Raw genomic sequence first — 25,266 nt, forward strand, 5'->3', positions numbered from 1 at the left:
CCCAACATCCTGCTCGGCTCTGCTACGGGTTGATCCGTGGAAACACGGTCCTACGAGATGAGACGGAGGAAAAGCTGATGGTCCACTTCACCACTCCGCACGGTACCTCCAAGATGTGCTGGCCAACCGTTTGTTTGGTCGGAACACGGATGAAGAAAGAACTTGTTGTTCCAAGCTTGAGCAACACTTGAGCTTGTCTGTGGTTAATCCATCGAAAAAATGTTGTCTTGTCAAAAAAAAAATGCATTAAACTGAAAAAAGTAATTAGAAATGGTTTTTAATCGTGTTTTTTACCGTTGTACATAAAAATTGACATAGGGCTTTAGAACCCAATTCAGAGATTTGGAGAACCTTTCAACCGAGATCAATTCATAAGCTTTAGCAGTGATGGTACATATTTGTACGTTTAAACTGGGTGATGAATAGAGAGATTGCGTAACATGATTTTCGAACGATCCCACTTTGTTTACATCTTCAAAGTAGGAGGCTCAGGAGGCTGTTCAAGCACAAGCATGACTTTTTTCTTACTGCTAAATGAGCTGTCTCATAATCAGTAGTATGTGTTTTATTTTGTCTAGTTTTCAACATTTTTCGCTGGAAAATTATCGCGTTTTGATCGGTTAAGAGAGATTTTTACGGGTGACGAAGAACTGTGGCGAGAGTGTCATTCTGCAATGTCGCAGATAAACTCCCTGGCTGATTTTGGAATCCTGCAGCTCTTCCTGGTTCAGCGATAAAACATCGCTAATTCTACAAACTTGGCTGATCCAACAGAGAAGATTTTCACTAAACCAGATTTTCAAACGGAGTCAAACAATAAAGATAGCTTCTTGATGGGTACAACCGCATCGACTCCATAAACAACTTCCTTTCATAATAAAAAAAGACCATCTCGTCTTCAACTTTCTTAAGATTTCTTGACTTCAACTCCAGGTCCTTAAAAGCCACACTTCAATTTTTGATAACAATACTCTCTACTTTTGGCGAACAGTAAATTGGTTCCACTTTGACAGTTCAAAATTGAGGCCGTTTTGCGAACCACTATTCAGCACCCAGCGTTTAAATGTTGCTAGCTGAGTGCTCTTTTAGAGAAAATAAATTTTGAGAAAAAACCCTAGATCTATGTTTGGCTTGAAACTAATATTACATTTGATGACAGAGGAGTGCTTCGATGAGCGGATTCGTTGACATCCCACAAGAAGTCATGGTGTCGACGCCGGCCAGCTCGTGTAGATCGCACGGATATGTCACGACTGTCATCCACATACAAAGCGAGTGAAGTCAAAATCGAACCAAGATCGAACCAAGTTTTTGCAGCGAGGTTTTTGAAAATGTTGTATGGACATGAATTGCAAAAATAAAAACCAAGTTTTTTTTTCAAGCGATTTACATTTAATTTCAAATTTCCAGGGTTTTTAATAAAAAGGACCAATAAACTATTGTCTTTCATATGTTTATAGGACCTAATAAAAAAAACTCTAGATTTGAACTTTAATTAATATTCAAATAACTTGTAGCAAACTGGTAAAATTGGAATTCTAAATTTTAGTAGGGGAAAATGCTAAATTCAATGTTCCAAAATTTTATCAGCGTTTGTTAAATTCGATTCTAACCAAAATTTTAAATGAAACAACCTGGTTTGAAGGCCTAGCAAATCACATTTTAGAACAGGATGCAATGAATAATTATCGAAATATGTTGATCAAACTCGTGGTCGAATTATGTTTAAATGTTAAATTAACTGAGTATTCTAAAAATGTAATTGAATTTAAACCAACAGTCAGGTGAGTCAAGTAGAATCTTACCTTGCTAATTTTGTTTCAAGGAAACTGAATATATTTAATTTTCAGTTTAATGTTACGTGTTGTTCTAGTACAACTTTGTTTATCGGTCTTATAAATGATAAATGAGGAAATCTGTACGTTATCATTGCCATTTACTTAAATATATCAGCAAAAGATGATTAAAACTAAAAATTAATTAATTTTAAGATAAAAATTAATTATTTTGTTTCATACAATCTTTTCAAAAACCCCACGTAAACAACATTGACAGCGCCTTTGGCGGTGACTTCGGGAAAGTGCATGCCTGTCAGATCCCTGGTAGATCGTCGGTAGGGTACCACGGGTCCAGGTTATGCACCATCTTTAGCAGCTTGTTCTGCTTTACCTGGAGTCGCTTTCGGTGCAATTTGGCGCAGTTGCCCCAGACCGCAGCAGCACTTGACCACGAGCGACTTGTTCTTGATGCTCAGCTTCGACCGGCGATTCAGCAGGGAGTAGAGCGCTTTGGAGGACCGATCCACCTTCCCGATGATGTAGTTCACGTGCTTATCGTACTTTAGCTTCTTATCATGCACCACCTTCTCGTAGAACTTTCGCGTCTCGTTCTGCCGGAACAGCTGCTCCATTTCGGTGCGATCGCGATCTTCCGGCTGGCGCTTTTTGAGCTTGAAGACCGTTCTCTGCTGTTTCAGCGCTTGTTTGTATCGCGACACGTTCTCATCAGTTGCGGCTCCGAGTGATGCGGACGCTCACATCTCCGTTGACGATCTTGACGTCCCTCTGCGGGCAGCTGTCGAACTTCTGCTCCAATTTCGCGCTTCCTTCTCGGCAACGAGTGATTTCTCGTGTGGGTTATGTACGTTGAAGATGCGATAGTTGAAGAAACGGCCTTTAATCCTCAACCGTTTATTATTCGTTATTTGAAACAAATAATAATAATCCTCAACCTACACATCCGGTCGTTGTTCGGCTCCCAATCTATCACACGACTCCGCAAAAAGGAAGTCAATTTGGGATCACCAAGCGTTAGTCGACCAACAAGAAATAAGCAGAAAGGTTTTTCACGTCGCGTCGTGGTTCATCCTTCTTCTCAATACATTGTTCTTACATACGCAGCCAAAGATCGCTCAATCGATCTTTGGGCAACTTTAATGAAAATTCTTCAACTTATCAAAAACAGTACGTACTCTTCTTATTGGAATAAACATTTAATGTTGAATCAGAATCTGATAAAATGTACTTATCCTCACACACACACACCCACACACACCTCCCTAGTTCTCCTGGAACTGCTCCAGATCGTAGATCAGCGTCTGCGACACCAAACACTCGGCCGGCTCGGGACAGATCCCGATCAGAATGTCCGCGTGCGAGTAAAACTCCTCCTTCAGCGAGATCACGATCGTCTGCAGGTTGGTGCACTTTTCCCGGATGTACGACGCCACCTTGCCGATGTTGGTGTTGTCCAGCGCGGCGTCGATCTCGTCCAGCACGAAGAACGGCGCCGGCTGGAAGCTGTGAATGGCGAACAGGAGCGCGAGCGCGGCGATTGTTTTCTCCCCACCGCTGAGATTGCTCATCGGCTGGAAGCGCTTGCCGGGGGCGACGCAGTTGTAGTTGATACCGTCCAGGTAGGGCTCCTCCGGGTTGTCCGGACCGAGGTACGCCTGGGCGGCTTCGTTGCGCGCGAGCTGTTTGTAGATGCCGTCGATGGCGTCCGAGATGTGGTTGCAGCAGTTGGTGAAGAGCGTGCAGCGTTCGTTTTTGATCTTTTCGAAGGCGGCCTTTGCCTTTTTGGCCTTTTTGCGGGCGGCTTCGAACTCCTCGTTGGTGGTTTGGATCTTTTCCGTCACTTGGTTGAGCTTTTGCATGGCTTTGAGGTTGGGGGTTTGGATCTTTTCCAGGGTGTCGAGTTTGGACTGGAGTTCACGGGCCAGACCGTCGCCCACCTTTTTGACCTGGTCCGGTTCGGACGGGTTGGTCAGATTCTTGGGGAGCGCGCTGTAGTCGATTTCGATGCGAGCTTCCCGCTCGTAGATCGTACTGAGTGGTGTCGTTTCCGAATGGTTGTCCGCGCCCTGCTGAACGATGTCTTCCATGTTGCCGCGCCGCATCGGAATCTCGATCGCGTCCATCTTGCTCTGCATCAGCAAGTTGTGCCGCTTGTTTTTCATCGTTTCGATCTTGGACTCGATGCCGGAGATTTGCTGGTTGATCGCGGCAACCTCCTTGGCGTGCTGCTGCACGTCACGGCGCGCCTTAGCCGTTTCGTCGTCCATCCCGTCGACGGCGCCCTTTTGAGGTTCTTCTCCGCCTTCATCTTCTCGATGCGCTCCTTGTCCTTTTCGATCTCCTGCCGCTGGCGGGCCTCCGCCTGCTTGAACGTCTCCAACGAGTCTTCGTCGTCCTGGACGGCACGCTCCCAGCGGGTCACGTTCTCTGAAAATTACGCAAGCAAAGTGAATATACAAAGAAACCGCCGGAGAAGATCCCAAACTTACTCGACGTGTCCTTTGACCGCTCAAACTCCAGGTTGTTGTTGATCCGATCGATCTGCTGTTCGTACTCGGCCCGCTTCTTGGCACGATCCTGCTGCAGCACCAACTCCCGCTCCTCAAACTGACGAATGTTCGCCACCCCAAGGCGCGAGCAAAACTCCGCGTACACGTCGTCCTCCACGTTGTTCATGCTTTCCTTGATCTCCTGGATCTTCAAGTCTCGCTGCTGCATGCGCCGCTCGATCTCGCTGACCTTCGGCCCGATAAGATCCAACTCGCGCTGCAACTTCTCCAGCTTGGAGTCGTAGTCCTTGATGTTCTTCTTCGACGCCTCCAAATCGTTCTGGCTGTACTTGAGCCGATTCTCCAACCCCCGGATCTGGCTCTCCACCGTCGTCAGTTCGCCCTGCCGGCGCGTCTTCTTCATGACCTCCTTCAGCTCTTCGGTGATCTTCTCCTTCTGCGCCTTCAACTGCGCCATGTGCTTTTCGTCCCAGCGTTTGGCTTTGCGCGCCAAGTCGTGACTTCCGCCGGAGATGATGCCGGACTTTTGGTAGAACGTTCCGTCCAGTGCCAGCGCATCGTACCGACTGCGGTCGATCTCGTACGCCACCTTCATGGCGTCGTCCGGGGTTTCACAGACGAGGGCGTTGTTCGTGGCGAACAGGACGGCCGGTTCGATCTGCGGCGGGCTGAACTTGAGCACGTCGTAGATCAGCTTCACGTTGCGCGGATCTTCAATGTTTCGGAGGCGCTCCTTGAGGGGCTTCTTTTGGAGATAATCCAACGGGAGAAACGTCTCCACGTCCAGCATCTTCTCCTTCAGGATCTGGATGCAGCGGCGGGCGGTCTTTTCCGAATCCACGATGATGGCCTCCATGTATTTGCCGAGCACTTTCGTAACGGCCACGTTGTACCGCTTGTGCGTCGGCTGACACATGTTGATCATCCGGTCGTAAACGCCCGGGACTTCCTGCTTGAACAGTTCGACCACTTCCTGGCGCTTCTTGCGGCGTGCGTCCTCGTGCTTGTCAATCTTGGCATCGCCCAGCTGCTCGCGCACGTCGTCCAGCTCGATCTGAAGCTCCTGGATGCGCTCCTTCGAAGAGCCAACGTCCTGGCTAAGTTCCTGCTTCATCCGGTTCTGCTCCTCCAGCGAAGCCTTGCTCGCCTTGATGTGATCGATCAGCTTTTCCTGACGTTTGATCGCTTCGTTCATTTCCGACTCGTACTTTTTGTAATTTTCCTCGACCTGCGCCTTCCGATTTGTCTCGCTGTCGAGCAGATCCTGGTCGGACTTTTGCTCGCGGTTCACCGAGTCCAACTTGATGAGATACTTCCCGGAGGTCGCATCGGCCTTCTGCTTCAAGCGATCGTACTCCTGAACAAGATTCTGCTCCAAGTGAACGTTACTCCCGCGCTTCTTGGACTCCCCCGCCACTTCATCCTCAAACGCGTTCAGCTTAGCCTCAATGGCACCCAGTTCATCCTCCAGCTTCTTGATATCCGCCTGGTGCGCCTCGTCTGCTTTGCGCGCCTGCTCCAGCGTCTTCATCGCACTGTCCAGCTTCTTCTGGGTGTGCGCGACCTTCTCCTTTGCCTTGATAAACATCGGATGCTTCTTACTCATTTCGCTCTCGACCTCGCGGATCTCCTGCTCCGTCTTGGCCAACTCGCGCGCAATCTTGCCCATTTCCTTCTTCTTCTCCTTCAGCACCTCGTCCGCTTCTTCCTTCTTTTTCTCTACGATGCCCAGCTCCTGCTGCTTGCTCACCAAATCTTCCCCCAGCCGTTTGTTCTCCTTCTCGTTGTGGTACAAACGGTAAAGTTGATACTGAACCTGCTTCTCGGCGTACTCCTCCTTCAACCTCGCGTACCGATCCGCCTCCTGCTTCTCCAGCTTGGCCTCCTTCCGCTCCGCCGCAATACCCTTCTTCTTCTGGTACGTAAACTGCGTTTCCTCCTCGGCCATTTGCATCTCGTGCTTCAGCTTGTTGTATTCTTCCTTCAGCAAGCCCGACCCGCTTATCTCCTCAAACAGTGCCGTTCGCTCCTTGGCGTTCTTCATGGCAATGCTCTCCACCGCACCCTGAAACACCAAAAAGTTCTTTGCCTTCACGTTAATCCCGACCTGCTCCAACTCCTGCAGATAGGTGTTCGTGGCCACGACGCTCCCGTTGATCCGATACTCCGACGACGACCCAATCACCGACCGCTGAAAACTCTTCTGCGTCTGCTCCCCCTCCCCGTCCGTAATGATAAACTTGGCCATCACCGAGGCCCGGTTCGAAATTGGCCGCCCAATCGACGCCCCGTGAATCAACTCGTTCAACTTGCGAACTCGCAGGCTGGTCGTCTTCTCCCCCATCACAAAGCTGATCGCGTCCATAAAGTTGGATTTTCCTAAAAGCAAACACAGAAGAAAAAAAAAGTCGAAAATTAGGCCACGGAACAAACCCAACCCAGCACCCCTCCTCCTGCTCCTCCACCACCCACTCACCCGATCCATTCGGCCCGATGACGGCGGAGAACTTCTTGAGCGGGCCGATCGTGACCCGGCCGCGGTACGACTTGAAGTTCTCCACCTCGATGAACTGGAGAAAGGCGGACGGCGTCATTTTGGCACGGTTTTCGTGCCGTTTACGCGGGTTTTCACTGGGAAAATTGCGATTTTCACTAGCGTTTTTTTTTCACTGGACAAACAAAACTTGGCAGAAATGGCGTCACTTTTCAGTTCGTCGTTTGCGCCTCCTCACTCCCGCACTCAAAACATGCACGCAAAACGGACATTAGGTATAAATTCCTAATTTTTAGGTATAATCGAACCTGACTGCAATAAGGTATTTTATTACTAATCGGCTATTAGTAATAAAATTACTAATAGCGTTTTAGTACGAGAATTCCTATATTTTAGGTATAATTGTAGAACCAAAATACCTAAATTTTAGGTATTTTCTGGAAAAGTGAGGCAACCAAAATAACTAATATTTAGGTATAATCCAAGATGGCGGAACATTATTATTCCTAATTTCTAGGTATAAATACCTAAATTTGAGGTATTTTCTGGAAAAGTGAGGGATCCAAAATTACTAATATTTAGGTATAATCCAAGATGGCGGACCATGATTATTCCTTATTTCTAGGTATAAATACCTAAATTTGAGGTAGTTTCTGGAAAAGTGCGGGATCCAAAATTACTAATATTTAGGTATAATCCAAGATGGCGGACCATGATTATTCTTTATTTCTAGGTATAAATACCTAAATTTGAGGTATTTTCTGGAAAAGTGAGGGATCCAAAATTACTAATATTTAGGTATAATCCAAGATGGCGGACCATGATTATTCCTTATTTCTAGGTATAAATACCTAAATTTGAGGTATTTTCTGGAAAAGTGCGGGATCCAAAATTACTAACATTCAGGTATAATCCAAGATGGCGGACCATGATTATTCCTAATTTTTAGGAATTAATATCTAAATTTGAGGTATTTTCAGAAAAAGTGAGGGATCCAAAATTTCTAATATTTAGGTATAATCCAAGATGGCGGACCATGATTATTCCTTATTTCTAGGTATATATACCTAAATTTGAGGTATTTTCTGGAAAAGTGAGAGATCCAAAATACTTATATTCAGGTATAATCCAAGATGGCGGACCATGATTATTCCTAATTTTTAGGCATAAATACCTAAATTTGAGTTTTTAGAAAAAAGTGAGGGATCCACAATTACTAATATTTAGGTATAATCCAAGATGGCGGACCATGATTATTCCTTATTTCTAGGAATAAATACCTAAATTTGAGGTATTTTCAGAAAAGTGAGGGATCCAAAATTACTTATACTTAAGAATAATCAAAGATCAAATTAGGTATTAAGTATTATCCAAGATATAAGGCTTTCTAGTCAGAAATTTACCAATACATTCAAAGTATGTTTACATTACAGCTGGACGATTGTTTGCATCAGGTTTCCTATCTTTTTCTAGCAAACGTTTTTGTCAGGCGACTTCTAGCTGGTTTTTTTTATTGACCGCCCGATATGTCAGCCAACATACTTCGCAGGGCTGTAACAGCTCGAGCTCGATCATTGTTTGCATCAGGACACTGTGACGAGAAGTTCATCATTTTTGAGTTAAATTATATTTTTTTCACTGGGCCTAGAAAGCCTTATATGCAGGCAGAAGAAAACAATGGTTTATATGATATTAATATTTTTATTTACATCAAACACAACTATTTCATAAATGTTCACACCTAAAAATAAATATTAAAATTTTAATTAAATTTTAATTTTTAAATGTATCTAAATTTTTAATATAAAATATAATTTTTTTTTATATTTTGCTTTTTTATGTTTTGATTTTTTATAGTTAAATATTTTAGTATTTTAATATTTTAATATTTTAATATTTTAATATTTTAATATTTTAATATTTTAATATTTTAATATTTTAATATTTTAATATTTTAATATTTTAATATTTTAATATTTTAATATTTTAATATTTTAATATTTTAAAATTTTAATATTTTAATATTTTAATATCTTAATATTTTAATATTTTAATATTTTAATATTTTAATATTTTAATATTTTAATATTTTAATATTTTAATATTTTAATATTTTAATATTTTAATATTTTAATATTTTAATATTTTAATATTTTAATATTTTAATATTTTAATATTTTAATATTTTAATATTTTAATATTTTAATATTTTAATATTTTAATATTTTAATATTTTAATATTTTAATATTTTAATATTTCAATATTTTAATATTTTAATATTTTAATATTTTAATATTTTAATATTTTAATATTTTAATATTTTAATATTTGAATATTTGAATATTTGAATATTTGAATATTTGAATATTTGAATATTTGAATATTTGAATATTTGAATATTTGAATATTTGAATATTTGAATATTTGAATATTTGAATATTTGAATATTTGAATATTTGAATATTTGAATATTTTAATATTTGAATATTTGAATATTTGAATATTTTAATATTTGAATATTTGAATATTTGAATATTTGAATATTTTAATATTTTAATATTTTAATATTTTAATATTTTAATATTTTATTATTTAAATATTTTAATATTTTAATTTTTTAATATTTTAATATTTTAATATTTTAATATTTTAATATTTTAATATTTTAATATTTCAATATTTTAATATTTTAATATTTTAATATTTTAATATTTTAATATTTTAATATTTTAATATTTTAATATTTTAATATTTTAATATTTTAATATTTTAATATTTTAATATTTTAATATTTTAATATTTTAATATTTTAATATTTTAATATTTTAATATTTTAATATTTTAATATTTTAATATTTTAATATTTTAATATTTTAATATTTTAATATTTTAATATTTTAATATTTTAATATTTTAATATTTTAATATTTTAATATTTTAATATTTTAATATTTTAATATTTTAATATTTTAATATTTTAATATTTTAATATTTTAATATTTTAATATTTTAATATTTTTATATTTTAATATTTTAATATTATAATATTTTAACATTTTAATATTTTAATATTTTAATATTTTTTAATTTCAATATTTCTGGAGTTTTTTTTTGAAAAGGTCCAATAAACCAAATTTCCAGTTTTTGCTTTTTGGATGTTTTTAGAACTGCCTTGAGTCAGGGATATTGAAAACCACCCAAAAAGCAAAAACTGAAAATTTGGTTTATTGGTCCTTTTCAAAAAAAACTCCAGATTTTAACTTTTAAATTAGGTATTTTCCAAGAGCTATGCAGGAAGAATAATTTTTTTAAATTATATAAATTTTTTATTTACATAAAACACAAATTTTTCATAAATGTACTTACCTCAAATAAATATTTAATGATTTGAATATTTTAACATTATAATTTTGTATAATATTTTATAATATGTTAGTTCTTTAATATTTTAATATTTATTTATTTTAAATATCAGTTATTATTTTAATATTTTAATATTTTTAAAACTTCAACATTTTAATCTTTAAATATTTGGAATTGTAGAATATAAGATTGGATTTTTTGGAGTTTTATAATGTTTGGAATTAGAGATTTTTAAAATTTTCTCTCTCTCCCCTCTCTTTCTATTTTCTCGCTCTTCCTGTTCCCTGCTATCTCTCTCTTCTCTTCCTCTCAATTCAACTTTTTCTCTTTCTCTCCTACCCTCTCTCCCTTTCTTTCTCTCCCATATTTTCTCACCTCTCTCTTTCTCACTTTCTCTCTACCTCTCTTACTCTCTCCCCTCTCCTACTATCTCTCTCCCTTTCCTACTATCTCTCCCTCTCCTACTATCTCTCCATCTCCTACTATCTCTCCAACTTTATCTCTTATCTCTCTCTTTCTTCATCTTTGCCCCTCTCACTCCCACTTTCTCTCTCTCTTACTTTCTATCTCTCTCTTCTACCCTCACCCTATCTCTCTCCCACATTTTCTTTCGCTCTTCCTCCAGCATTCTCTCACAAACTCCCCTTTCTCTCCCTTTTCTACTTTCTCTCTCCCTTTCCCATTTTCGCTCTCTTTCACTCCCTCTTCTCTCCCACTTTTTCTCTCCCTCTCCTCTTCTCTCACCCACTTTCTCTTTCTTTCTCTCTTTCTCTTCCTCTACCCCCACCCTCTCACTTTCAATCTCTCATATACACACGAGCACACACACACACACACACACACACACACACACACACACACACACACACACACACACACACACACACACACACACACACACACACACACACACACACACACACACACACACACACACACACACACACACACACACACACACACACGAACACACGAACACTTTCACAAACGCATACATACACACACCCGCAACGTCCAACCAAATCACAAAAAGATAGATTTCATTCCCACAATCGCCACGGTCGCACAATCCCCACGGTTGGGGTCCGTTTATACTTCCCTTTCCAGCTCTTCCGCAAATATCCGTACCGAGATCCGTCCTCCAGAGCACGAGAGGGAAGAGGCGGTTATTTTAATTCCGCCGGGAGTTGAAGGATCCGTCCTCCTCCTCCTCCTCTACCACAAACACCCGAGCCACACTTCCTCTAATAAGGATGCTCCGGGTTCCGTTCTCCGTGCAGAACCGGAGAACTACTTTTCTTCTGCACACTTACCTTGCCAAAGTTCCGAAGTTTTCAGCAGCACCGCGGAACACCAACTCACAGCCACGAAATTATTTTGTTTTGACTTGTCAAAACGTGAATCGCAATTTTTGAACTAAAAAAAATACTAAAATTCTAGAGTAAATTTTCAAAAGGTCCTATGTGCAAAAACCTCAATCTGAGTAAATTAATGTCAAAGTTTTGCTGGACATTTTTAAATCCCATTTAAACAAGGTTGGGTATTTTTCAATTCTAAAAACGCACAAATGGACCTAGAATGATGCTTTTTATGTGTACTTAACGGGAACTATCAACAGTCTTGTTTAAACTTATTTCTGAATAAATTTGTTGCATACGACCTTTGAGTGCATATAGGACACGCTTCATAGAACTTTTTTTTGCCGATAGGATTTCCACATTGGAGCAAATGTGTGCAGCATTGCACATAGGACTTTTCATAATTATATTTAAATCTCTATTTAAAAAGAACAACTTTTTTATAACAACTATGTTCGCCCAATCCTCGCCCAACGTGCACGGTTACTGAAAATCGCACTTTTGGGAGTTCAGAAATCGCACTTTTGACAGTTCGCTTAAACGAACTCAAAAAAGTGTGATTTCGCGAACTCGAAAAATGGTAAAAATCGCCAAAAAACGAGTTCAGTTATGCGAACTCCCAAAAGTGCGATTTTGGACTTAGCGAAATTTTTGCAAACTTTTTGAAACCTTTCATCATTTCATTTTGACATTTCTGTAAAGTTTTCTGGTTAGAGATGGATCGCGGATTGGAACCATTGGAACAGGTAAGTGAATTCCGTTCGGAAAATGATTGTTTCGTCGGCAGAGGTGGCCAAGTGCAGTCGGTTCCCCGGAGGCCTGGTTTTGCAACGGATTACGGATTCCTTCAAAGAATTCATTCCCTGGAAGACGGATTTGTTGACTGTGTTTTGTATGAGAAATCCGTCCACCGGTAGACGAAATTCCTGCCAAAGTTGGCTAGAGGAACTCGTCCACCGGTAGACGAAATTCCTGCCAAAGTTGGCTAGAGGAACTCGTCCACCGGTGGACGGAATTCCTGCCAAAGTTGGCAAGAGGAACTGGTCCACCGGTGGACGGATTTCTGGGCAATGTTTTGTAGGAGGAATCCGTCCACCGGTGGACGGAGTTCTGGGCAATGTTTTGCAGGAGGAATGTGTCCACCGGTGGACGGATTGCCTGTCAAAGTTGGCAAGAGGAACTTGTCCACCGGTGGACGGATTTCTGAGAAATGTTTGTAGAAGGAATCCGTCCACCGGTGGACGGAGTTCTGGACAACTTTTTGCAGGAGGAATGTGTCCACCGGTTGACGGAATTCCTGCCAAAGTTGGCAAGAGGAACTGGTCCACCGGTGGACGGATTTCTGGGCAATGTTTTATTGGAGGAATCCGTCCAACGGTGGACGGAGTTCTGGGCAATGTTTTGCAGGAGGAATGTGTCCACCGGTGGACGGATTCCCTGCCAAAGTTAGCAAGAGGAATTGATCCACCGGTGGATGGATTTCTGGTCAATGTTTGTAGAAGGAATCCGTCCACCGGTGGACGGATTGCCTGTCAAAGTTGGCAAGAGGAACTGGTCCACCGGTGGACGGATTTCTGAGAAAAGTTTGTAGAAGGAATCCGTTTACCGGTGGACGGAGTTCTGGACAATTTTTTGCAGGAGGAATGTGTCCACCGGTGGACTGAATTCCTGCCAAAGTTGGCAAGAGGAACTGGTCCACCGATAGAGAAGGAATCCGTCCACCGGTGGACGGAATTCCTGCTTAAGCTGGCAAGAGGAACTGGTCCACCGGTGGACGGATTTCTGGGCAATGTTTTGCAGGAGGAATCTGTCCACCGGTGGACGAAGTTCTGTGCAATATTTTGCATTAGGAATCCGTCCACCGGTGGACGGATTGACTGCCTTAATTGGCAGTCCACCGATGTACGGGTTCCTAACGCAAAACATTGCCCAAACCCAAAATAAGGATCTGAAGTATTATAGGCACGGATTAGCCTTCCTCGAACCGGAATTCCTGGCCCAGGGTGTGCGACAAAATTGGACGAAGCATTCCATACTTCCGTACTGTATTTATCACCATCTGCAACAGATTTTACCGTAACCATAGATTATTAATCAAGTAGATGTCCCACTAGGAATTTGCTCCATATACCCAGTTGGCGACACCCCTTTAGCGCTCTGCGCGCCACCACAGTCAAATTACAGGTACTAAATTGCTAAACAAAATCGTAGCACTCTTGAACTTTTCAACCAAAAATTTCATGGCATCAACAAGTGTCACTTATTTTGTTTTGCTTGTTGGTTCGTAAAACTGTTTCCATGATAACCACGGTGGTGGTGGCTGTTGTTTGTTAAATTTCGAGAAGCTAAAATTTCGACACTTCCGGGAACCGATGGTCCGCCAATGGTAAGAACAACAGCAGAACCGTTCTCTGTTTTGATTTGAACAACTTTGTTATTTTTTTTTATCTTCTCAGTTTGAAAACAAACGCAGTACCGTCAGGAAATGTAGTACCATTGTCGGTGAGCAGCAACTGGTTGCGCCAATCAATGGGATTCTTGTTACTCGATATGAACGACCGGAAGTTAACAGCGAAAATGGCGATAGCATGGTTGAAAAGGCCACATCAGCGGTTACCACCCCCTCTGTCGTGCCCCACAACCTGTAACAGACCAGCCCCGTTCCCCCCTTCAAGATATGTACCGTGAAAAAAACAAGATCTATAAAAAAAATAAGATGTTTTATTCCCAAGAATTTTATATTTATATCAATAATATAATAAAATAAAAATTATAACTTATTGCGCAGCATTACAGAAACATTGGGCCCTTTGCTATCGGTTCGGGGAATGATCTCAAGGTGCGTGGACGTTCCGGTCGCAGTCTTAAATTTGTCCGGAAGTATGACAGCATCGACTGTCCAGGCTTCTGATTATAGCATCGGGTACAAAGTCGCACCGCTTCACCATTGTGTTTTCCGGAAATTTACGTAGCTGAGAAATTCAAAACAAGCTTTTTGATGGAGGATTATGTTTGTTATAACTTTATTTCTCACCTGCCTTTTTGAAGAGCACAAAACTTCCGTTCTATTGACCGGAAAATTCTAACGCCGACATAATCTGCACCACCAACTTTCGATGGAACTAGGCCAGCTGCTCGAAGCGGCAGAAAACGGCGCAGCCAGCAAATTCCTAAAACATACGCGAAGCAAAGAGAACGCATAATGCGCTGTACGTCTTTGTTTTGACATTTCCTAGAAACAGCAGTTGCTAGTCGAGAGTTGCTTGGATATACCCGCTGAGCATTGAACTGAAACTGGGGAGGATTTTTTTTCAATCGTTCCCAAAGGGTAGGTTAGTACCTGTGAATTGCCACCAGGTGTAATTTTGGCGTGGCGGTAGTGTCGCCAGCCCTAACAGCGGAGTGGCGTATCTATATATATTTAGTCTATGCCGTAACCAAGATGCGCGATCGGTCCAGTACGCACTTCGGACGTGGAGTTGACCACCATAATGGTTACGATAGAATTTAGTCTTTGCTAAACCTATCTGAAGTTAACTTTCTACTATTTTACATCATCTCTCGAGATCCGGCGGAACCTTTGCCACTGAAGGACGAGCTGCTGTTGGCGGACGATCCACTGTTTGCAACCGAAGTCAACTTGATAATACTGGAGCTGCAGATGCTAGGCGAAGAAGAACTTCCGGAACATGTGCTTATCCGGTCGACGAAGTACTGCCCAAGGCCAACAAGCTGTGCTTTTGCGCTGAATTCGTCGGCAACGACTGCTCAGCGCCAAACAGGACAAAAGCAAACACCGTAAGAAAACATCCGCAAGCTCTTCGACACGGCGGCCGCGCCCGATCTAGACAACCCGGTCCTCGATGGCACCACTGTTTCTTACTAAACCAGACAACCGGAGCAGAACTCCAGGATCAAGTACATCGATTATCAATTGCTGGTATGATCCGTGACGTGGCGGAAGCATATGAGCCAGGATACGCCTCAAGCGAGCCTTGTCTTCCTCGCCATACTCGGACTTGTTAGACGATAGCTCCATGTTTCGGTACTCGCCGAACCCGTTGGCCTCGCTGGTGAACGCTTTCCGTAGCAGCAGTACCAGCGGCTCTTACGGACATCTGTCGGCTAGTGCGCTGGGACCGGCGATTGGAGTTCACGCGGCCATGCCTCCATGGCTTGCTGCCGGGTCTACCCGGACATCAACCGCCTAAAGCCAGCATGTTCTCTTCGAACCATCCGCTGCATCCGGGACATTCTTTGACCAAGTCACAGGTAAGAAGCTTCTTCAGTGGATCTTCCGGTCAATACTAACGTTGAAATCCCTATTTCCAGCAAATCACCGATCTCTCTAGCAAGAAGCAGGAACAGCCAACCTCCTCATCTAACCAGTGATACGACAACAGGTGGACAGCGCTAGCCATGCTCAGCAGACAAGTCCCACGGTAAACGTGTACCAAATATATGTCCCCGTGACGCGACGTATTGAGCTTGTCTAACTCATGGTTTCTTCAATTTCAGGTCACCGATCTACCATACGCCCTTCGGGAAATTGTTGACCTCGATGGTCCGGCCGCAGTGACAGCTGGTGCTCGTACTACCGGAATTCCTCGGAATCGGTTCAAGAACCGCATCAACTACAAGGGTTCTCTGATGAGTAATCCGCTGTCCAACATCCTAGAGATCAAGATCCAGCGCCACTTTGGGCTCGTCGGGCTTAACCGGCAAATAACCGATCTCAAGATGGAACCGGGCATGACTCCGTCATTGCCCCTCGCCAAAAACAACTGCCAGATGACGGATTTGGGAGGTTTGCAAACTCCGCCGCCGTAGTGCAACGATGATGATGAAGTGCCCGCCAAACCGGAAAATCTGCGTGCCCTGTTGGAAGTGTGTTGATTTTTGTTTGATGATTATTCCGGGTTGAAAACCGTTTTTCACAATTTCTAAGAACTAGGTTTAGATTACAATTATGAAGTATTGTATTTATAAACATAAAAATAAAACAATTTTCGATCCTTTTTGTAACTAAAATTTAATTTCAACATAATTCCAAACGAAATTCCAAAAAGCGCCCGAAGATAGGCAACATCCGAACCTATGAAATATTTCCCCATGCTCGAACTCGGCAAATCATGAAAATCATGATTTTGCCAGTTCGACCCACTTTACCAAAAAAAGTGTTATTCGAGTTGAACTCCAAAAATCATGATAATTACCATTTTTTTGGTTTTATTTGGTAAGCGTGTGTAGGCAACAGCTGATTGAGAGCATGAAGTGTTTCAATGCTTCCAGCGTGAGAGAGAGAAACCGTTAGGAGAGAAAAACAACCAACCCGCGCTCTCGTAAACCTAAACGTAAACATCTGTCGGATAGGTGCTTGCAATTTAACTTACACGACAATGTAAACAATCTTTGCCTGGGTAAGGATAGGACTTTTCGACTTTTTATAAAAGTTGAAAAATTGATGGTTTTTGTTAGATTTCGTCCGATTTTTTCGGTAGGCTTAAAGAGTAGCCAAAACTGCATTGAATAGTGTATTTGGGGCGAAGATTCAGCATAATAAAGGTGAGTAAATTGCAATTTTCTTTTTGTTCTGAGGCAGTGTATACGAAACGATTTTTTCCAGAATCATGACGAAGTGCTTCGTACCACTTTTCCCAAAGCACCAGATTCGGCACGAACCCAAGACGAAACGCAGCCCAGATGGCAAGGTATCCTTGCGGGCCCGGGAGTCCAACACAAACCGGACCCACCCTGGTGGAGCGGACTCTTCCGAATCGACGGAAACGAGCAAGATCACCGAGAACAAAGACAAAACGATTCCGTTTCAGGACGGTGCAAATACTTCCTGGGAACCGAAAGTCAAACGGGTCAGAATCGGCGCGGACTCTTCCGAATGCGGTCAAGAAAAATCGGAAGCGAGCGAAGATGCAGAGAACTTGAAGAAGACGGATGCAGACCATAACACTTCCGGGAGGCAGAAAATCTCGTTTAACCGGATCCCAACCGACAAGTGGGTTAGACGGAGATGGTTGAAATGGCTAGGACAATACTATTTTATTAATACCAAAAACGTGTTTGTGTGCTCCGATCATTTCACACCGGATTGTTTTCGAACCCCTGTCGGAGAAAAGGCCCGGAAACGGTTGAAATGTAGTGGTATGTGTAGAGCATCATCTATAATCATACATTCATTGCATAATTATGTTTTTACAGCTATTTCCAGCATCCGAACGCCGTCCAAGACCTTCACCCGACTCCGCGAACCGTTAGAATCAAATTCGAACAAGTGCAATATTATTTGCCACAATGAATCTAGCACCAGTCGAAGTAAAACCGGATGCAGCTCTGATGATTCTGGAATTTCGCTGGATGTGTCGACGGCGGCAGATGTGTATTCGAACCCGGAAAGTGATATCATCCATTCACTACAGTGCCGAATTGCACAGCTGAAAGAAGAGAATGCCCAATTAAAGCGTGAAGTTGAAAATCGTCTAGATGAGAAGCAATTTTCGGAGAAAATTAAGAGTATTCTCTCGCCTTTCTTCGCGGAAAATCAGGTGGACAAGTTAACGGGCACAAAAAAGCGTGAATTGGACACATGAAGAGTTGGGCAAAGTTTTCACCTTGCAGTACTTCAGTGACCCAGCGTAGGTGCCTTAGGGATTACGCTGCGCGGATCGACATGCGGCAAGAATTCCTCGAGTAAATATTTCTAATGATGAAAGTACAAGCCCCTACGATGACTCCCTGGAAACGCGTTGCTATTCTACTGTATGACGAGTTTTCATCCCGTGAAATGTACGAGTATGACCGAAAGCACGACGATGTGCTTGGACCACATAAGAAAGCGCAGGTATATTACTCAAGTTAAAGTTATCAAATAAATCTAACTGTATTTTTAATTCATTTAATAGGTGATAATGATTCGCGGTCTCTTCGCGAATTGGAAACAAATCCATTTATGTGAACTTTGACGTTACGATGACTAACAGGATTCTCATGGAAGCGGTCCGAAAGGCGCACGATGCGGGGTTCGATGTTGTAGCTGCAACTTCCGATTGTGGGGGTGGAAATCAATTCGTTAACCTGGCTGAAAGACGAACATTTCTGACCCATCCCATAACGGGAAACAAAATTTTCTTGTTTGCGGACGCCCCCCACCTCCTCCTCCAGTGTCCGAATCAGATCAAAATCACCATTACGACAAAGAAGAAGAGGACGATGAAGACACAACGTTCAATGAACTGCTCCGCAACGAAGACCATCGCTTTACGAACGATTCGGACGGGTTTGAGTTCGTAGTAGGTGCTGTTGCTCGGAAGTTTCGAACAGAGTTTCCCTACGTCGTTGACCTCACGAGCAAGTCTAACGAAGAATTCGTTAGACTGACGGCCTTCTCACTTCTGGACCATGACTACGCTTACCCGAACAGTTACGTTGACCATCTTTCGCAAGGTGGACTTGTGAAGCCCTCTGCAGTGTTCCTCGATCAAGCTGAACAGTTTGAAAAAGCTTTTTGAGCATTTCACCAGGGCAAAATACGGGCCGAAAAAGGGGTGGCGCGATTGACCAAAATCATCAAAAATAAGTTTATCGACGTACCAGAGACAATCTACTTCATTAAGCTGCGCACCTTTATTAGAATCAAAACTTTAAATAGAATGTTAAAAGAAGCAAAAGCCGCGAAACTCTCCGTACAACGACTCCAGAAGGCGAAGAAAACTCTTAAAACTACCGAACAGAAGAAATATTTGTTGTGATATGTACTGATCGTTTGCAACTCAAGCAATAAATTGTTGTGTTGCACAAGATAACTTTTTCGATCTTAAATTTCAAACTCTAGGTCATTTCATTTTGATACCGATAAAGAAGACTTGGCAGTCCGAATCCAGCAATCCGTTTTGTCCTGCCGGTATCCGGAATCGTTTCTTCTTGGTTCTCGGCGATCTCGCTCGTTTCTGTCGAAGAGTCCGCTCCACCAGGGTGGGTCCGGTTTGTGTTGGACTCCCGGGCCCGCAAGGATACCTTGCCATCTGGGCTGCGTTTCGTCTTGGGTTCGTGCCGAATCTGGTGCTTTGGGAAAAGTGGCACGAAGCACTTCGTCATGATTCTGGAAAAAAAATCGTTTCGTATACACTGCCTCAGAACAAAAAAGAAAATTGCAATTTACTCACCTTTATTATGCTGAATCTTCGCCCCAAATACACTATTCAATGCAGTTTTGGCTACTCTTTAAGCCTACCGAAAAAAATCGGACGAAATCTAACAAAAAACCATCAATTTTTCAACTTTTTACAAAAAGTCGAAAAGTCCTATCCTTACCCAGGCAAAGATTGTTTACATTGTCGTGTAAGTTAAATTGCAAGCACCTATCCGACAGATGTTTACGTTTAGGTTTACGAGAGCGCGGGTTGGTTGTTTTTCTCTCCTAACGGTTTCTCTCTCTCACGCTGGAAGCATTGAAACATTTCATGCTCTCAATCAGCTGTTGCCTACACGTTGCGTGAGAATTGGGCGAACAGAAGATTGCAAAATATTTTTATTTTAGGGTTTCATAAAAACGACTTATAAATATTTTCCAATTAGCAAAATAAACATGTACATACGTCATTTTGATATGGGTGTATATGCATCATGATTATTAAATTATAAAAATGGCACGTAGGTCGATTTGCTAGGGTTCTATGTGCACGTTTGACTCGAATGCACATAGAACTCCCAAGTGGTAAAACGACCTATATCAATTCGGTGTGAAATTTTTGAGAGTGGTTTTAGGTTGTTTTGTATTTTATCAATAACTTGAAAAATAAAAGGCTTTTAAGAAATTGGATCAGCGGATGGTCTAGTTTCCGACTTGCAGAATGTCATGCAATAAATAACTCAGTTTGCTTATTTTGTCGCATAGGACCTTTTGAAAATTTACTCTAGAATTTAGGAATTTTTAAGAAGTACTTCAGTGTTCTAAAAAAATCCTAAATTTTAGGAAGAAAAAAATACTAATTTTTAGGTATAATTTGACAAGCTAGAACATAAGTTCAAAAAATACTAAAAATTAGGAATTTATACCTAATGTCCGTTTTGCGTGTGTCAAACTGGAGCCTGGCGGGCACCTGGCGGCGAGTAGTGAAGTTTTCTGAAGGGTTTGAGCAACACTGAGGAAAGAAAATACTTTATTTCTATGGATATTGTCGCCGCAGCACTAAACCGAATTGAGCGAGTTTAACTCTCGCGACGATTTTTTGTCGCGAAATATCTGTCATACACGTTTAAGCGGTTTTGAATCAGTGTGGTAGGTTGTTTTGTTTTGATTGCTTGGCATTGCTTGAATTATTCAAGTATAAATTGGAGATTTTACGCTGATATCAGCGAAATAAAGGAGAAATGAAAACAAAAAAATAAAATTATTGAGTAGAATCTCATGTTCCGATAAATTAGGAGCTTAAACTACCACACGAATCGTTTAGTGGGGTTATATAATGAATTTCAATTGATTCCCAGATTCAGAAGGAGAGGCAGAATACCAAGAGTGCTATCTGGCCTCGAAATTCGTCGACAATTTGGTTCGTTACGTCCCGTCAGAAATGAGCTGATCTGGATGCCAAGTCACCCTTATTAATCCTAAAAGCACCTTGCACATCCTTCTCAGGCTGCATTTCATGCCATGGTCCATCCAATCCACATCCATAGAGCAAATTCCGGCAATACTTGGGGTCGGTTCTGTGATTCTTGTTGGTCGCGGCGCTAGTCGCTTCGCTACTCCACTCGCGACAATTCAGTTTGGTGCCGCGGCGAAATTTTGTTTTGGTTTCGAGAGTGACATTTGAGATACACTCAGAAAAGAAACAACATAAAATAGCTTCGCAAGACGGAAATGACTCGCGCTGTTATTTCGATTTATTTCCGAAATCACAATACGATACGATGCATGTCATTTTTAACATTTTTAGCCATGGCATGTATAAGGCTTTCTAGTCAGAAATTTACCAACACATTCAAAGTATGTTTACATGACAGCTGGACGTTTGTTTGCATCAGGTTTCCTATCTCTTTCTAACAATTTTTTTTTTGTCTAGCGACTTTTAGCTGGTTTATTTGACTGACTGCCCGATATGTCAGCCAACATACTTCGCAGGGCTGTGACAGCTACAGCTCGATCCATGGCTTTCTACCTAAGGTACTCGCGATTGAGTGTGTAGTAGTGCGGTTGTCAAAATCGCTATCTCTGACTCTCTCACTCCACTGACACTGACATTGTTTATGTTTTGGTTTTCCTGGCACGGTCCATTGTTCTTTTGTTATTGTTTTGGTTTTAGTGGCACGGAGTCATGCACTCACACTAATGCAAAACAAGATGACGAGTACCTTTGATATACAGCCTTGAGCTCGATCATTGTTTGCATCAGGACACTGTGACGAGGAGTTCGTCATTTTTGAGTTAAATTATATTTTTTTCACTGGGCCTAGAAAGCCTTATTGCGCTTATAAGGCTTTCTAGGCCCAGTGAAAAAAATATAATTTAACTCAAAAATGACGAACTCCTCGGCACAGTATCCTGATGCAAACAATAGGTCTATTCCCGTACTGCAGAATTCTGCAATTCTGCACAAAAACGGCAGCAGAGCGTTCCCGTTCTTTTCTGCAACAAAAGTAACTTTACTCTCAGGCAGAACTTCTGCAGTGAGAGAGGTAGAAGTTGCAGCAAATCCGTTCCCGTCGAGGTTCCCGTCACGCACGGAAATTATGTTAGTTTGAATCAACAAACCTGTTTGTTAGAAACACATATCTTGGTTTATGAAAGCAACAAACCAATTTAATAAATTTAACAATCCCATATTATTGATTCCACAAACATTTTGTCAGTTTGGCAAACATGTTTGTTGCCTTTTATTTGATTTTTCTCAACGTGTACTGAAAATTTTGAGTGTATATTCTTCACCCTCACTGAATTATAAAGATGGCCGAAGTAAAAAAAGACGCGAAGTGTTTTCTTTGTACGGCTTTAAAAAAATAATGCCGAAGAATGTGGCAAGGTCGTAAGTATTTATTATCTTCAGCATTGAATATTGACCATAATGTGTTTTTTTTGTGAGTGTCGTGAATCAAATATAGGATTACTGGTCCAGTTCCAGCGAAGCTTCCTGGTTTCCTGCTGTTAGCAGGTTAGAGGTCTTTTTTATTTTAACAAAATGTCACTTTGATCAAATCTGGAGTAACATTTGAAAGGGGCGGTACGACATTGCTCTTGCGGCCTTTCATTACACGCGTTTAAAGGGGACGAAAGGCCGTAAGAGCAATGTCGTACTGCCCCTTTCAAATGTGGCTCCAGAAATAATGCCACATTGAACTATGCTCAAGGATGTTTATTCTAAAATATTTGCTTATTTTTTCATTATTTTTCCCACATTAGATGACGTGACACCATGGAGTCAGTGGAGGATTTTCTTGGCTGCAGTTGCTGTACAACAGTGTTATTAGTGGAATATCGAGTGATTATTTTCGTTAAATTTTAATGTAAAATGCTTACTGTGCAAAAAATAAATAAATAGAACATAAACAAACAACACTGTCTTTAAAATAAAGAATAAGACAAGAAGAAGAAAACGTGTTAAACCAGATTATCAGTTTAATAAAATAGTTTATTCATTCGATAAACATGTTTGTTGAACCATCCCTCATGATAGTTGATAGATTGAAAATGTCATTTTGGGCCATAACAAACATGTTTGTTGGATCGACAAAAATTGTTGGTTTGATGTGGACAAACATGTTTGCAGGCCCTGAGATGACTATCATGTTTGTGGAGTACACCCAACATTTTGCTAGGTTTACAATCGGATTTTTCTGCGTGCTCTCTTCTCTTTCTTGCTGAAAAGTTACTGCAATTTGCACTGGTAAACAGCATTACACTTTTTTCAGTTCTTTTTTACACACTTGTATGGGATTTTCCAGTTCAAGTATGATTACACACTTTCGTGTAATCATACTTGAACTGAAAAATCCCATACAAGTGTGTAAAAGTGAACTGAACAGTGTGTAATGTTGATTATCAGTGTGGTGTGATGGATGTTGACTACACGCTTACATAAAATCTGCAAGTTGGGTGAAATTAAGCATTTTATTACACGCAGAAAAATGTTTGGTCTTTATCAAATATTTAGCGGATCAATTATTTATATTTCCTTGCATAATTAGGACACAGAATACGATGCTGGAGCAGACGTCGGAGTAGTCGAGCTTCCATGCAGCTAGCCGTGGACAGGATTTCAGCAGGGCAAACCGAAGGTTGCCCAGTCGCTTGTGGAGATCAGCAGTGGCAGAGCCGACGAATTCTCTGATTGTTCGCAACCATTACGAGAATCGTTCCGAAGCGAACCGAACCGGATGTTGGTTGTCCTGCTGATGGCGCTAATCACCTTGTTTCATAAGCCGCCAGTTGTGCCAGCTAGGTATGTTCCCATCTAACTAATTTAGAAATCAAATTAATTTCAAATTCATTTTATTTACAGCGCAGCAGCCACTCCGTAAGACGCTTTCGGCCATGCTTCAGTTCACGCTGTCATTCCAGGTCGATTATTTGGATTTGTTCCTCGATCTTCTCGCAGGCCCCAAACCGGGAAAAAAATGTTCGGCTGAACGATTCCTGCGTATCCTCCGTGACCTAAAGTACAAAAATGTACAAACTTGACTATTCTGCCGACCCGACGGCACCGCGGCGTGAACCTGGACGAGCTGCTGACCATGAAGTGAAGACCAGGGGGGCTGAACTGTCAAAATTTCCCGTAGCACTCATCCAAGCAATATGGCCGCCCAATGTTATTGTTTTGAAAATGAAATTGGTGATCGGCTTAGAAAAGTTTTCGGATTATCGGTGTATCGAAAGGTAATTAATCAGCAAGGTAACTTTTCAATAGCGCAAGTAAATTAACCAGCAATCAATGTTTCAGGTGTTTCCGGCAAGCGAACCATGGATACAATGTTTTCGACGCTCCTCCCGTCTGTGTTGCCCTTGCACCTGCATCCTGCATCAGCCGTACACAGCTTGAAGAGCACTTCCGGGGCGAAAAGGATTAAAGTAACAGAAGCTGCAGATTCAGTCCTCAGGAAGCGTTCGGAACTTCTCGTGCCTTCTGTCTAAACATCTCGGCCGCGTTCAGAATCGCGCAGACGTTCATTGATAAAACCAGCCATTTGCCTTCTGTTCAAGTGAATCTCGTGCTCATTCGACACTTGCGGGCCACCTTACAGCAACGCCCGAAAGAACTAGCTGTGAACAGCCAGAATCACCCGGTGCACCGGCAGCATCTCGTCCTCGACGAAGAACGTCACGTCCGAACGTACGACATGCACAGTGGAGGCTGAATCAAACAACGCTAGAAAAAATCATAAAAAGCATTGAAAAACACTTCCCCGGCTTTTTCACAACAATTTCAATAATAAAAATCATAAAAACATTGAATTGTACTGTTTTTATTATCTCAATCTCTTAGTAAATCAAAAAAAGTATTGATAAAGAGGGAAAATGTGACCAAAGTTCAACTTTTCTGGTTTTGTACCTCAATGCAGTTGAGTAAAAACCTTTATTTTTGTTTTATGTTGCTCAATTCAATATTAAAACTGCCTAAACCTGCCTAAGCAAAGTATAAAACTAACTATGCCGAAAATTCTGTTTGATACTTATTATTCCTGTGCTAAATCCTTCGAATCGTCACTAAACCCATTGAAACACCCAAACATTTTATTC

The 25,266-nt window shown here is 41.4% G+C and overlaps 2 protein-coding genes and 2 long non-coding RNA genes across 4 annotated transcripts; 3 read left to right on the forward strand and 1 right to left on the reverse strand.

Annotated features, from left to right (window-relative positions):
- Positions 1–2,973: 2,973 nt before the first annotated feature.
- Positions 2,974–7,021, reverse strand: LOC6044849 (structural maintenance of chromosomes protein 1A). Its single transcript, XM_001862259.2, is given in 4 exon segments — positions 2,974–4,077; positions 4,080–4,223; positions 4,286–6,685; positions 6,783–7,021. Coding segments are annotated over 4 exon segments (3,681 nt in total). The 5' UTR covers positions 6,901–7,021; the 3' UTR covers positions 2,974–3,058.
- Positions 7,022–17,152: 10,131 nt separating this feature from the next.
- On the forward strand, positions 17,153–19,328 carry LOC119769478. The gene is made up of 2 exons (XM_038262074.1): positions 17,153–17,681; positions 17,739–19,328. The coding sequence occupies exons 1-2, from the start codon at positions 17,153–17,155 to the stop codon at positions 18,125–18,127; spliced, it is 918 nt and encodes a 305-aa protein (XP_038118002.1). The 3' UTR covers positions 18,128–19,328.
- Positions 19,329–22,475: 3,147 nt separating this feature from the next.
- Positions 22,476–23,077, forward strand: LOC119765532. The gene is made up of 3 exons (XR_005276796.1): positions 22,476–22,558; positions 22,635–22,684; positions 22,933–23,077. It is a non-coding gene; the product is annotated as an uncharacterized LOC119765532 (long non-coding RNA).
- Positions 23,078–23,888: 811 nt separating this feature from the next.
- Positions 23,889–24,782, forward strand: LOC119765062. The gene is made up of 3 exons (XR_005276479.1): positions 23,889–23,971; positions 24,032–24,405; positions 24,470–24,782. It is a non-coding gene; the product is annotated as an uncharacterized LOC119765062 (long non-coding RNA).
- Positions 24,783–25,266: the final 484 nt, after the last annotated feature.

Source organism: Culex quinquefasciatus, chromosome 1 (assembly GCF_015732765.1).
Source record: "Culex quinquefasciatus strain JHB chromosome 1, VPISU_Cqui_1.0_pri_paternal, whole genome shotgun sequence".
NCBI classification, from domain to species: domain Eukaryota; kingdom Metazoa; phylum Arthropoda; class Insecta; order Diptera; family Culicidae; genus Culex; species Culex quinquefasciatus.

Bases quoted from the DNA above. Each gene is read 5' to 3' on its own strand.
- LOC119769478 (XM_038262074.1), top strand. From the start codon at position 17,153: ATGACGAAGTGCTTCGTACCACTTTTCCCAAAGCACCAGATTCGGCAC. The intron at 17,682-17,738 runs GTATGTGTAGAG...ATGTTTTTACAG, and splicing joins GAAACGGTTGAAATGTAGTG to CTATTTCCAGCATCCGAACG.